The 12,693-nt window shown below is 37.6% G+C and overlaps 1 protein-coding gene across 1 annotated transcript in view; it reads left to right on the top strand.

The window, feature by feature from the left end:
* The window catches only part of thsd7ba (thrombospondin, type I, domain containing 7Ba), a 162,183-nt gene that overhangs the window by 135,586 nt on the left and 13,904 nt on the right, over positions 1 to 12,693 (top strand). Inside the window, exons 17-20 of the mRNA XM_051404709.1 lie at positions 1,421 to 1,554; positions 2,564 to 2,717; positions 11,388 to 11,532; positions 11,790 to 11,905. Coding sequence (XP_051260669.1) covers positions 1,421 to 1,554; positions 2,564 to 2,717; positions 11,388 to 11,532; positions 11,790 to 11,905 — 549 coding nt within the window. The remainder of the gene's footprint in view (positions 1 to 1,420; positions 1,555 to 2,563; positions 2,718 to 11,387; positions 11,533 to 11,789; positions 11,906 to 12,693) is intronic.

Below are 12,693 nucleotides of genomic sequence, written 5' to 3'. Positions count from 1 at the left end.
CTCCGTGGGTGTATCATAGTACAACAGCTTTAACCTGCCAACAAAAGATTTAATATCTGACACCTTATGTGTTGTGGCACTACAGCATAACCCTCTTGGTAAGTGCTATGGTCACATGATTTCTCACTGAACAAATGGTGTTAGTGCTCAATAAATAGTGTATATATTGGGGAAAGTGACTAGAGAGTCATTTTTCCGGTGATGAAAATTAGCTGTTAAGCTTGAATTGTGTTTCTACAGTAGTAGTGGAGAAAGTGGGAGCAGAGCAGTTGCCAGTTTACCCAGCAGGGGCATCTGCAGGGACAGATGGGAGATGATGAGGGTGTGTAATAGGCATCTGTGTGGCCCGTAGGGGAGGGAATACTCCACACTCATTCCCTCTCTCTAGTCTACACACACACACACACACACACACACACACACTTACAGACACCCATTACAGCTTGTCATAGCTTTTTCCACAAATTGTCCTCCAGAGTATACCTTTTACTGCGGCAGACTGTTACATAGATTGAGAGTAAACATGTGTTTACAGGAGCATTGCGCTGGCTGTTCCCTTGGTTATACAGACATGCCAGAGTCACTGGTTGAGTGGGGAGAAGTGAATAAGCCCAACATCCAGCCAATTACATCCTCATCTGAAGTGCCTATTGCCATGGTCATTGTCTTTTTGCATACCCCATGCTGTTCTCTCCATACCACGCATACACTGATTTCTGTTTGAAGAAGAACAAGAAGTGCCCATTAGTTAGTTCAGAGCCCGTCTGTGGTGCACTTTCTTGAAGTGTTGAACATTGCTTTTAATATATATAACTCACAATCTCTTCTATGCTTTCAGTTATGCTTTCTAGCCTGTCATACACTGAATGTAGGAAATATAAGGAACATCAGGATATTCAACTCCCGCATCTTTGGCATCACTAAATAATTATTTCCTTAATTGGAAGTAGTCTTCAAAACATCCAAGGGATGCAATATATACATCTATAACTGCACAAGTGCTTGATGTTAAATCATGACTACAAAAAGAAGAGAATACGAGCACATGTCTTCTTCTTGTCATAAAGACAAAAAACAGCATGTTGACTTGAATAGCTTCTAGATAAAGGCAAGAAGTTATACCAAAAAGCACAAAGTATTCTTTTTTTGGTTATGGTAATTTACCAAAGGACAACCTAAAAGGAATACTCTTTTTTAACTCCAATTTCCCCTAATATCTTCTATATTCCTATATATATATAAGTGTATGCACCAACTCTATGTAGCATGCTTGTGTGTATTCATTTGTGTGTGTGTGTACTGATTTGTATGCCTGTCTATTTTTTCAGGTAACACACTCAGCTTTTTTCTGTAATTCCTCATGTGTGTCCCTTTCCTTGTGTGTGTCTGTTCATGCGTGTTTGCACATGCACGCGTGCAGGTGTACCAGGCTGTGCGGTGCCACAGTGAATGCAGCCAATACGAGTGGAGGATCGAGCCCTGGTCCATTTGTACCATCAACACTGTGGACGACCTGCCAGCCTGCGGAGAGGGAGTCCAAAGCCGCAAGATCAGGTCAGTGAGTGGGTTAGACTTGGCAGGCTGCTAACCTGGCACTGAAACACACACCGGGAGGAGTAGACTGGCAATGGTCCTGTAGCTGGCACTCACACTGGTCCGGACACTGGCAATGCCAGGGGAAAACAAACAATCAAAACACACTACTGCTTCCTAATGAGTGTTGTTTGATTTTTTGCCGTGCCTTTTTAGTGGTACTTAAAATAGCCACAGAGGAAAGCAGTGAAGTGTTGACTTTTTGCTCACACCATCAGAAGTGGGAAATGCCTAATTCGACAACTGGGTTGTTGTGTCAGATGCAACTGAATTGGACTTGTTTAGTCTAAGCCTAAATCTTTAAGTGCAAGTCACAACAACAGATCTAAAACTGGTCCCAGTAAACCACTTTCTGTGTCTTAATAATAAACTTATTCTCCCCATTTCAGTAATTTGAATATATTCTGTATATCTCAGCATTTGATTAATATCTGTGAAGAAGCTAAATGAAAATTAGATTAATATTTAAGATATAATCTCTAAAAACATCTCACAGAATAAGGGCACAGTTAAGACCTCAACATAAGGTATATTCACAGTCTTCACTTTCTGCTTAACAGCCTCGTTCTACATTAGAAAAGTAGGCAGTTAAAACAATTAAAGAGCTAGAATATGGCCAAATTGTACAGTTTATCAGTTGATTATTAAGCACTGAATACACTGTGAAATAGCTATAAAATATGCCACTTAGTCAGGGGTGATGAGTTTATTCAATTATAGAAAAGAGGTCTCTTAAGGAAAAAAAGTTGTGAAAGCAGCACATACAATTAAATTGAACCAATGTTTTATTTTTACACAGCTAAATCTTTGGAGAACACAGACACGAGACACATCGTAGAGACCCTGTATAACTAAACGAGCTGCCAAATCTCACAAAAAAAGATTGTAATCTATTTTAAGTCAGAAACTTAGAAATGTGTTAGGGGTGCCCCAGAGACTAGTTATACAGCTGCATCTGCTGCTCTGCTAGGTGTGTGAAGAAGGGAACAAGTGGGGAAGCCAGCAGTTTGGAGGACAGTCTGTGTGATCAGGAGGAAATGCCACCCAGAGCCCAGGTCTGCTTTCTGGCCTGCCCCAACGACTGTGTCACGACACCCTGGGGACCGTGGAGCAACTGCCCTCTGGTAAGAAGCAATACCTAAGTAACTGCTGTCTTGGTTGGTTGACAGGTTGTGTGCTAAGTCAGATCATTTACACCATTGAAAGCCCAAATGAAAATGTCCATAATCATCAGCATATAAGTGAACATTTCAAATAAAGCTACTGTAGAAGGTAGAGAGGTAAAGGTCAAGGTATGGCATTAACAGAAAGTAATTTCAAAATTGACAAAACATTTCTAACATTTGTAGCCAATAATATACATTTGTATGTGTTTATTTAGAAAACTGTTTGAAACTGTAATTACATACAGTTTTTTTATTAACATATTTATAGTCTTACTCCAATATAAAATTGCCTAAGTAGAATGGTTTTAATTTAAAATATGCTAAAACAGGCATTCTGTCCCTTTTCCTGCTTTTTAAATCATATTTATATCCTATAAAATTAATATCTTTTGTCTGCTGGTCGGAAGAAAGCAAATTCCAAATGTCATACTTACAGTTTGGTAAATTTGTGACTTACATTTCTAATGATTTTTGACTGATCTTAGACTTGGACCCCACTTTTTAGATTACATTATTTGGAAGACAGATTTATTAATTAAAATGATCAACAGCTGCAGTACTATTAAAATATTCTGCAAATTTGACTTCTTGTAAATATAAAGATTAAAAACAACATATTCACATTCTAATCACACATCAGGGAAGTGTTAGTAATAATTATTAATCAAAGCTCATGATCTATGGAGCTCTTGTGTGCATCGACCCAGCTGTTCTGTAACCATGTGTGGTTTGAAATCACATTTTGGCACTACAATTTTGGGTACTGCAAATTTAATTGAGTCTATGTGGTTGCATTTTCCAGTGAAGGTTGGCCCTCAGACTAAAACTATGTAGCATATGTTTCCCAGGCTACTGGTCAGTCGGTCAGTAGACTGTGGTAGCCGTGTTTTAACTTTCATGTCAAACAGTTCCATGGACTGGGACATTTGACACAGAGAGAGAACAGGGTGGGAAAAATAAATATAGAGATTACTGAATTAGTCTGAGTTTTCTCCACAGACATTTAGTCTATTTCAATCTTTCAATCTGCAAGCTTTGGCAGCTCTCTTAACATCAGTAAAATGCAGCCATCGTGCATTTGTTGATATAATGATGCTAAAATTGTTCAGTTTAACAATGGTTAAACTATAACAGCCATATAGAACTATTATGGAGGATTCAACATTTAAATCAAACATTTAACACTTTTGTGGAGATGACGTTTTTTGTTTGTTCATCCAACCAAATAAGCAGGGCTTATAAATAGAGTCCAGTATGATTTAGACTGACTTAGTATGGCTGCATCAATTGATTTTTGAACACTAGGAAGCTGAGAAACTGTTATGATTAAAAAAATAAATCAAAATAGAGCTATCCACCTGAAATGATTCTACTCACTATGGCCTGCATGAATATGTAGGAATGCCAATTGCAAGCATGTCCATAATGATGGATCTGTACATTTATACAATGTTTTACCAGTGGTAAGCTGAGTTGCAGTCACTGCTTAAAGCAAATGTCAACTACAAATTTCCACTGTGGTCAAAGGTTTCGAACCGTTCTTGCACAATTCAACAATTTCTTTAATCTAAACTTTGCAAAACTTCACTACAAAATCTCTTCACAAAGTGCAGATTGAATTTACCATGCTTTCATACAAAAAGCCCAGACCCTGAATCATTATTGATACTGCATCTCTATTTTCCTCTCAGACAAGCATGTCTCATCCTTACCTGTCTTAACATCTTGGACAGTGTGTTCCGAGACACTGATGAGAGATGGAAATCTTGAAAAGACAGCTCTCAATTCCTGACTGAATTTTCCTTTGCAAATGGAGGGTGTTAGTGAAAACAGCGATGCTTAGTGTAAAATATGCTGGTCCACTGTAATTGGAGATAGTTTTATAGCCATGGGCCATTCCTGTACTCAGCTGGAATGAGGATGTTGTGCAGTGTGTGTGCAGGATTGTGATGAAAACAGTTGTTGTGGGGTCCAAGGGTGGCAAAGTGATAAAGGAAAGCATCCTGGTTAATAACACTGTGATGGTTCTCCACACTGTCCTCATACATTCACAATGACATGATGGCCAATGATGTTCTTTCCATATAGCCTTGTTATAGCTTAGTTAAAGCCAACTTTGTCAATAAAAATGCAATTATGGGGGATTGTATTTAGCTCCAAGACCCTCTGAAACAAGTAGAAAGGACAGTATCAAGAATAAACCCAGAGCAGTCTTTATTGTAAAGCACAAACACTGCATTAAAGTTTTGTGTTTACATCATGCTCACAGAATATGCTCAACCAACAGCATAAAGGCTCTTATACACTCGCCGTTCCCGACCTGTCGCGCGACAATGTGATGTCAAAATGATGTAGATCTCGCTGGCGCGCCAGGATTTTGGCCCAGTTGCGCGAGGACGCGCACCACTCTTTTTTTTTAAGCTGAGCGCGCCAAAGCGGAAACAGGAAGATGGACGAGTTCAAGGGCAAGCTTTCCCAGCAAGTTACAATTCACTGGCTTCAGGATTGCGTCTTCATTCATTTCAAACTGAACTGAAATGAAGAGAAAACAAATGGCTTACCTTGACCTGGAATCAACCCACTGTGCGCTTTGGTAAATATTGGGCATTATTTGTGAACAACAGTGACTTGTATAAAGATTTTATACAAATTCTTAAGAACAAACACTCAACACATTTGTGCTTTGCCAAACACTATGTTCATATTTAAGAACACCTCTATTCATAAGCTGTTTCCTCCAGCATAGCTTGGGGTGGATTATAGCTGAATGTGAAATGGTCAGAGTGAGAACCCACACTTTAAAATCAGAGGCCATACTGTGGCACCCTGTGGGAAAAAGGTGATTGTTCCTTCCGGATTGGGTTTTGCTGTTCCTAGTGAAGGAGATTAGTAGAGGATGGGGCACAAGACAAACAAGAAGACCAATGCGTCCACTTATCTATATGATGTGTCTGAAAAGCTACTTGATTTTTATTGCTTAACAATTTATCTGGGGTTGGTATTGCTAACTTCCCATTTTGTTCATTTTGCATACCCTGTTACTGCTTGTTTTAATGCTGTTTGCAAGGTCTTTTACAGTTTTTATGTCAGTCTATACACACAAACCTATCGTGAAAAGTGAAAGTGAAATATAAGGCAGTATGTGCAATAGATATTCAAAATGTTACTGTGCTTTCATGCTGAGTTTTTTAGCAATGGTAACCGTATGTTAACTCAGCTTGCAAATAGACCTAATTTAATGATTTTGTGAACTTAATAAGTTTTATTGGTCTAGTTATTTTACAGTAGTTAAGGTGGTGTGAAAATGGTTCTGGTTCTAATCTATCAACAACCAAATGCACAATTGAGCCTGCAGATTGCAGAGCCTTATGTTTAATATAGCATACAAATGCATGTGCATGGTTGTGTGACAGTTGGTGTGAACACATTGAGGGTACAATGACTGTAGCTGAGTCATGAGCCTCACACGGAGGTCCCTCATTAGGAGGTGACATTGATTGAGGTGCAAGTCCTGATACACCGAGAGCAGAGGGACAAACGCAGCTCAGTGCAAAGACCTTCATCAGTAGAAGTTTTTTCAGTTTTTTCACACATCCTTTGCTCCTCTGTTCACAGATTTACATTCCCATGTAGTGTGACTTGAGTGATTTGCAACTTCTCATCATGCTACTGTACCACTGTCCCATGGCAGACATTTGATAAATGTTGTACTCTAAGTTTTCATAATTGCTCTCTCAACTTCATCTGCCTTCAACTACACTGCATAAAAGTCTTAGTGACAGTAAATTCAGTTTTTTCCTATTTTACCCACTTTGCACTATTATTCAGACATACAGCCTGAAAATGCTGTATTTATAGCACACTGAAGGCAGCAGTTACTGTATGTGTCAAATAATGTTGAATTCTATTCAAACAAGTGTCCTAGTTCTTTCCAAGGCCTCAGGAGGGGGGATATAAAAGGATGTTATAAATACAGATTTAGATTTAGATTTGTATCAGATAATTTGCATTACCTATACTGTAAAAGCTCAGCCTGTTCGCCAAGTTTTAACACATTGTTACACCGAAACCATCGTACTGATTCTGAGATACTGTCTCGTTTTTTTTGTATTTTCAAGCGCAGAAATGGGTTTCTATAGTTGGGAAACACTGGCATTGTTAGGCCTGGGCATCCAAGGATACAGCCCCAAATTATGAATAGTCCGTGATCTCAAAAATAAATAAATAAATAATAACAATAATAAAAAATATCATATCATTCTGATCATGCATTAAAGCCCTTGAAAATAATATAATATCATATCACTAATCAGAAATGCAAACACGTTTTGGGTCCTCTGTGTGTCATTCAAGCAGCAGCTCTACTTAATACAGCATGGCACATTTTGTGTGAGCGAGACAGACCGGTTACAGGGCTTTAGGGCTGGTGGTAGCTAAGTATGGATATAAGAAGATGCTTTTTCAAGAAGAAAAAAGGAAAAAGAACAGGCAATGAGGCACAGACGGGGCTAGAGGAAGTAGAAGAGGAAGAGTTTTCAACTGTTATTGTAGAAGCAGATGAGTCAGGAGGATGAGAGCTAAGGTTGGTGAGGGCTCTTTAGCTTCAGCTCAGTTGTTCCCAAACATTTTTGTCACAAGGCACACCATTTATGAAAACAAGTATATCCAAAGCACACCTTTACATATCATTATAGCTGCATAAATCATCATAAATAAAATCAATTCTAAGAACCAATGGTCTAGCTAGTCCTGCGCTCATATTAAATATGGAAGATGGGCTAAGCATAGAAATAAAGTGGGCGACCTTCCTTTGCTTTTGTAGAATAAATTGATAATTCTTCACGCCATAATTAGTTTCTCCTGAAGCATATGTATGAAGCATATGCATGATTGGATTGAAACAAGCACTCCGCTCAGATGGGTATCCTAGGTACCAAGCTTTACTTTCAATAACAAGCATGTCAAGCTAACAATAGGTCATGCTTCCAGCATCAAGGCTATCACTTATTATACATTAGACATATAAATATGTCATATAGGAGCAGGGGTGGTCCTAGACCATTTGGTGCCCTAGGCGAGCTTTACTGATAGCGCCCCATCCCCACGAGAAAAGAACTCATGTCCAAAGAATTGCACATTTATTTAAACAATAATACAAACAATATAACAATATGTGCAAAAGAATAAACCTGTTCAATAATAAATATACAAAAAATAAACTTTTAAACATATTTTTAACAGTAGTGCAACATCTGAGAACAAAAAGTGCACACTAAAGAATCAAAACAAAAAATTAAACTAACAATAAAACATTATGTGCAAAATGAGATACTGTAAAATTTGATGTGAGGTTGGCAGGAAGAGCAGCATGCTCTTGTTGCGTCTCTTCTGGTGGCTCTAGGTCCATAAACAGAGAGAGAACACACAAGAGCAAATACATTGACTGGATGAAACATGGCACAACATATTGTCATTTGCACATAAGTCAATACATTTTTATCATCACAAACATTCACCGACACATTAAACTCACCTGAGGAAACCGGAGCAGCTGAGGTGCATGGCTGTTCCTGGTCTGATGATTCAGTTGCAGGTGGTCCCAAATATTTGAATAGTGAATTTAAAATGATACAACAAACAAGTGTATTATCAACATGGAGTAAACAACATTTCCATTTTTCAAATTAATTTTGACATTCTTTTTATATAAATTCACTTAGGATGTGTCCGAAATCACTCACTCATTCCCTACTCCCTAGTCACTACATAGGGAGTTCAACATAGTGGACTATATAGTGAGTAGTGATTTCGGACACAGCCTTAGTCCTATATGCTCACAGCTCTATGTGCATACCTCTCTGCATAAACATAACTCTACCTGTATACATAATTTATTATTATTATGCTCAACTTTATTGATACAATATTCCATCAGTATGTAACTTATACTTATCTCTGTTCATCAGTATATAACATATGCTCATCTTTTGCACATCTGTCTATGAAGTCCACATGTTGATATCCTCATCTGCATATGAGGCACTGACTCACTCAGCACTTTACTACTTTGCACTCTGGTTGGATGTAAAACTGTATTTCACGGTACTTGAACTTGACAGTAAAGTTAAAACTAATCCAAAACTGAACCTAATCTAATTTTGCTATATGGACAGTAATTATAGACTTTTCACATCCACTCAATTTTTTATTTCATAGCACACAATGAGATGCAAAGTGCTATATACTGTAGCTAGCATCAACTTGTATAGTGTTTTTCTCGAAAAGTAGCCAGCCAGTCAAGGCCAACCCAGGCCAGCAGTCTGAACCAGTCTTATGACAGTCTTATTATGACTGTCATTATTACTGTAATTTATTTTTTTATGTCAGAATATTGTTGTAGATAGAGGGATGGCAAAAACTGTTGAACAAATAAATAGACATTATAATTTTAATTTTAATTTTTTTCCCGCCGCATATTTGGCGCCCCTCACTAGGTGGCGCCCTAGGCAATGTCGCCTGTAGGAAGGACCGCCACTGTATAGGACGAAAAGGAGTGTGAGTTTTTCCAATAAATGTTGTTAAGTATTCTGTTGCTACAGTAATTGCAACTACTAATATTTTTAACTTTAAGTAGAGCTTGTCTATCAACAAAACCTTCTGGGGGAGGATTTTTCTTGACCCCCCCTCAGAGGTGCGGGCTAAGCTCCAAACATCCTCAAATCCAGAACACCCCTGATGAGAAACAATACTGATGAGTAATGGGTTATTTAAAAACACATTTCTGAAAAACTAGTTTATTTAGTTTGTAATTCCAAGCCCACCATGACACGAAGGCAAGATGCCAGTGAATACTGGAGTAAAAACAACACCTCTGGGTTGTTGGCCAATTACACCAGTTTATGAAACTGAAAGCCAGAGACTAATTTTAAAACTTTATTATTAAAAGTGTATGGTTGAGGTGATGAGGTTTAGTTGGCAAACGAGCAATAAGAAGACTTCTTTATATTTAGTATTCAAATTGCATTTAGCATAAATTACCTGCTATATAAATTTTGGTTGGCTTGTAATTCAGTTCTTTCCATCCTTTACAGAAAAGATTCAAATTATGGGTATAAAGGGCAGAAAGGAAAGGCTTAATTTAGAAGATTTTCCTTCATTTCTGAGTTTCACTTGATTGTATTAAAAGATAAAATGATTGAAATGGTTCTCTTACATACAACATACCACAAGTTTCTTTCATATCTCAACAAACATCTCTTTCCAATACAATAATCTCTCCATGGCTTTAAAAGTAGAATATCAGTATAATTTGATCTGTGTAGTAACTGTTCTTTATTTTGCCATTCGGTGGCATTCTAAAATCAGTACTGACTATTTGTCAGGTTTTTAAGGTCATCCACTGGATATTTTCTTTAAAATTTAAAAATCAACCAAGATCTGCTATTTTTTTGACTACAAAATGCATTGAAACTGGGTTCAAAAGGGTTTTTATATCATTGACATATCTTTTTAAAAACAAGAAAAGGATTGTGGAGGAGCTACACTTGCAGCTGGCAGTTTTAATTATATCTTCACAATTATTCATATTAGGTAGATTTTGCTTAAAAGAAGTTGGGTTACTAACTTGTGGTTTTCTGGCACCTAAGAGAGGAGAAGTGTCTCACCTTGAAGTGACACAGTTGATTTAGTTTGCTTTCATTAAATGTGTTTGTCAGGGACCAGGAAATAGTTGTCTCAAAGAGAAGATGCTTTGTACCAGATTTAGCTACTACACTTTTGAACTGCCGCTCCTGAGACTTCATGTGACCTGAAGTATTCCGTTTGCTGATTTATGTCTATTACAGTAATGACTAATAGTAAAATACACAGGCCCACTCCTTCCTACTTGACACCATATTCAAAATCCAGTTTTAGACACAAAACCCAATATCCTTGTCTTATTTGGATTGTCACGTAACTTCCTCACCACTCCCTTGTTACTTGTCACTTTCATCACAGTCACTGAAAGGGAAAACACCATCTGTCTCAGCCAAAATTAAGCAGAGAAAAATGGTGAACCTCTTTGAAAAATACTTTGAAGCTATATGCTATATTGCTATATAATACGATTTATTAATTTATTTTGCATAGCTTTAAAATGCATTTGCCTATAGTTTATCCTTGAGAATCAATAAAGGAAGCAGGTCTTTTTGGTTATATGAAAATCCTCAACTGTGTTATATTAAAATCTTACAATACAGAATAGGTATTTTATTTATCAATTAATTATTTTATGATCAGACATAATCAAATGTTGCTGTCATAGAAAAGAATCATTATAAACCTCTGTACAAGAATATACTGTATAGTATATACAGCAACATGTCTGTTGCACTCTATCAAGTCTTAATCCTATAATAATAAAACAAATTTGGATATTTGTGACAGCATTATTATTGATGCAAAGTTATTAATACTGTGTTAGCCAGTACATAACAAATGTAAATGCTGGAGACAGCTTTGAATTTCTTTGGCCTGCTGAAGGACCCCTTGTCTCCAAATGGCTTCATCCCATTCCCTGTATGTCTGAAACTGAACCCGCACCCTACACAATAACCTTTGTTTGATGATCCTGTCATTGTTGTGCAGCAATGTGACCAAGGAACAACAAGGAACAGGACCAGACATATCCTCCGACTCCCAGCCTCGGAAAACTCTGCTTGTCCAGAGCTGGTCCAGTCAGAGCCCTGCGTCCTCAACAGCACTTGCTTCACCTACCAGTACAGAGTCTCAGGTAGGACCATCTGCACAGCAGGTCAGAGCTACAAGATCCCAGTGCAAGTGTATCGACCTAAATTAATTTGAAGCAAAGGATGTGTGCTTGGCCAAAACTTTTTGGACAAAAGTAAAACAAAATAAGCATTTAGCACAATGTTGCTGGTTGGAACTGACAGTGATCCTACTGTCATGGGCATACAGTCTGTGAGACTAATCTACAGATATGTTGCGTGTGTGTGTGTGTGTGTGTGTGTGTGTGTGTGTGCATTTCAGACTGGAGTACATGCCAGCTGGGGGAAAATGCCATCTGTGGTCAAGGTTCACGGTTGCGTCTCCTAGACTGTATTCGCAGCAATGGCAAGATTGTGGAGTTGCAGAAGTGTGAGCAGGTGAGCACTGCATAGTCAGACCTGAGGTTCATACTGGCATGCTGTAGTTTCAAATTTTGATTGTACAAAATCACATTTTTGCAGTCATTGTTATTGACTATTTATTATTATTATTGACTATTTATTATTATTATTGTGTGAATATTTTTTCACTATGCACAGGGACACTAATATTTGTTTTCCCAACACATGGTGCAGCAAATAAATACAGTACAATGTTTTTTCTATGGCAGTACATCACAAATAATAACACAGCAATTTATGTCTGAAAGAAAAATGGACTAGACTTTAAATATTTTCCACATACTTTGACATTTTAAACAATGCAGATGTGGGAATGAGTGAAATGAAGTTTGCTAAAATGACAGACAGCCCTCAAAACCATGGAATATTGGAAAAGTATACTATTAAAAAAATATATAAGCTATTGATTATGTTGCAGTTCTCGTACTCTAGTTCCTCTTCAGTTTCTACTGGCTTATACATTATTAAAAACCTAGCTGCTCAGTCTGTGACAATGTACACATTCATGTTTCATTAAGCTGTTTGCCACCAAACAAAACACAGCATTTTATTGCCTGGACTTAATCATTAAATAGCAGAAGTAGCTGAAACATTTCTAAGTGGTAGGTTCCAAACCTGCCGCTCACTTCTGGTATATCCAGAACCATATTTCACTTCTGAGTGAAGGAAGTTTTATGGGGATGTAGGCTGTCATGTTGCCACCTCTGTGTTAAGTATGATGTAGATTAACATGTGATTTCCTTTTCATGAAAAAATCCAAGAAT

Source organism: Dicentrarchus labrax, unplaced genomic scaffold (genome assembly GCF_905237075.1).
Source record: "Dicentrarchus labrax unplaced genomic scaffold, dlabrax2021, whole genome shotgun sequence".
Taxonomy (NCBI): domain Eukaryota; kingdom Metazoa; phylum Chordata; class Actinopteri; family Moronidae; genus Dicentrarchus; species Dicentrarchus labrax.
Note: the sequence above shows the minus strand (reverse complement) of the source record. Positions and strands in the feature narration are given on the sequence as shown.